The sequence below is a fragment of the Gigantopelta aegis genome, chromosome 12 (assembly GCF_016097555.1).
Source record: "Gigantopelta aegis isolate Gae_Host chromosome 12, Gae_host_genome, whole genome shotgun sequence".
In the NCBI taxonomy this organism is placed as follows: domain Eukaryota; kingdom Metazoa; phylum Mollusca; class Gastropoda; order Neomphalida; family Peltospiridae; genus Gigantopelta; species Gigantopelta aegis.
Genome location: NC_054710.1, coordinates 32,236,496 through 32,238,862, shown reverse-complemented (window position 1 = coordinate 32,238,862; position 2,367 = coordinate 32,236,496). Strand labels below are relative to the sequence as shown.

The window sequence follows — 2,367 nt, the reverse complement described above, 5'->3', positions numbered from 1 at the left end:
AAGAAACCTTAACTTTCTTAATTTGTTTGAAACACGATGTAATAAGATTTGTAAGCTAGAAATAATTTAATGTTTTATTGTTTTCAGTGATGGAAGACAACGAACTTTATTTCAGTTCTAAGAAGCATAAAGAAAAACAAGGTAATTTAAAGTATCGTGAGCTTATATTAAGTAAAACAAAGAGTCTAATAAAATATTGTTATTACTAGAAAATAATATGCATTTTACACAACCTCAACACATTGTTTAATCAATGACCATTATATCCCAAAGAGTAACTGCAACATTGGTTTTCGGGTATTTATGTAGCTACTTTTATATACAAAAAAAAAGGGCAATATTAATTTCATATACCACAAAGGGCAATATTACTATCAGTTAACATTAAGTGATGTTTAATATTGCCCTTTCGGACAAGGTAGATAATACCTTTGGCCTAGCCAGCTAATATTAATTAGATTAAATGAAAACAGGGTTTTTTTCGATTTGTAGCTACGTAGTTATAATTCAGTTTTGTGCCAAAATATCAATAACAAGCGAAATGTGACGAATATGCAGTTGGTTGAATAAAATACATTTGCCAGGTCAAATTAAATGTATATATTATCATTTACTATTGTACTGTGTCATTTAGTATGTCACCTACTGTCCGACTCTGTATTTAAAATATAGGGGCGGAACGTAGCCCAGTGGTAAAGCGTTCGCTTGGTGCGCGGTCGGTCTAGGATTGATCATCGTCGGTGGGCCCATTGGGCTATTTTTCGTTCCAGCCAGTGCTCTACGACTGGTGTGATAAAGGCTGTGGTATGTTCTATTCTGTCTGTGGGGTGGTGCATATAAAAGTCCCCTTGCTGCTAATCGAAAAGAGTAGCCCATGAAGTGGCGACATCGGGTTTCCTCTCTCTCAATATCTGTGTGGTTCTTAACCATATGTCTGACACCACATAACCGTAAATAAAATGTGTTGAATGCGTCGTTAAATAAAACATGTCCTTCCTTCCTGTATTTAAAATAGGTCTTAATGTCCTAGATCTATGTTGTGTCCGTGTCATTTTCGTATTAACCTTCTGAATCTTATTGAACACTTTTAATCAGATAACCGCAACAGAATGAATAGTATAATTAATAAACTCTAGGGACGAGAGGAGTAAATACGTTTACAGAATGTTTTGTTTTCTGTTTTTACTTTAGAAACAGACGATGCGCTTGGACCTGATGAACAGGGTGTGGATGTTAAACCAGACGATGAACTTGGACCTGATGAACAGGGTGTGGATGTTAAACCAGAAGACGCCAGCGCCATGTATTCAGTGATAAACAAACATCGTAATCGTGCATCAGACGACAACACAGAACCTACTGGTAATGACATCAATTCCGTGTTTTCAGTCGCCAACGGTGAAGATAAACAACCAGGAGATGAGGATTTCAGCTCGCTCTATTCCACTGTCAACAAGCATCCACAGACTGTAGCAGACGATAATACAAAACCTACAGATGAAGACACAAATGCTCTGTATTCGGTTGTCAACAAGAAAAGTAAAACGAAAGCAAATGACAGCACAACACATCCTGGAGAAGAAGAAGAAGCGGAAATCAATGATTTGTATTCAGTGGTCAATAAGAAAAGTAAAACTGAAAGAGATGATAATACAGATCCAACAGCATGAGAGACACAAATCTGTGCTTAAGAAGAATAGGAAATCTGGAGATGACGTCATGAAAAAGAAATAAAACAGACCAATGAAAATCCTGGAGACAACGAAGTTTGGTGAGATGTTTCAGTAGCATACACAGATGAATAAAATTAACAAGAAGTAAACAACTTTAAAATAGAAAGGTGGCAATACATAAAACAAAAACTGAATGGCATGGTGTTTGTTGTTCCAGCTACAATGGAAACTAACAGTCATGGTTAAAAATACATCAACCCGAAGCTCATGTTTTTTTATGTTTATCGGAATATTTAAACAGTGTGGGGGTTTTTGGGTTTTTTTTTCTTTTTTTTTTTTTCTCTTTTTTGTCGGTTTTGTTTTCTCTTAATATTCTGGTAAAACCGTAACCGTACGAGATAGAGGGCACACACACACACACAGAGAGAGAGAGAGAGAGAGAGAGAGAGAGAGAGAGAGAGAGAGAGAGAGAGAGAGAGAGAGAGAGAGAGAGAGAGAGAGATACACGCATACACACACACAGATAAACACACACCGAGATACACACACACAGATACACACACACACACAGATACACGCACACACACACGCACAGATACACGCGCACACACACAGATACACGCACACACACACACACACACGATACACGCTAACACACACACACACAGAGAGATACACACACACACAGATACAC

General features: G+C 37.3%; 1 protein-coding gene across 1 annotated transcript in view; it reads left to right on the top strand.

The window, feature by feature from the left end:
• LOC121385989 overlaps nucleotides 1-1,982 on the top strand; it is a 19,483-nt gene extending 17,501 nt beyond the window's left edge. Inside the window, exons 8-9 of the mRNA XM_041516784.1 lie at nucleotides 88-141; nucleotides 1,192-1,982. Of these exons, the coding sequence (XP_041372718.1) occupies nucleotides 88-141; nucleotides 1,192-1,670 (533 nt within the window). The 3' untranslated portion in view covers nucleotides 1,671-1,982. The remainder of the gene's footprint in view (nucleotides 1-87; nucleotides 142-1,191) is intronic.
• Nucleotides 1,983-2,367: the final 385 nt, after the last annotated feature.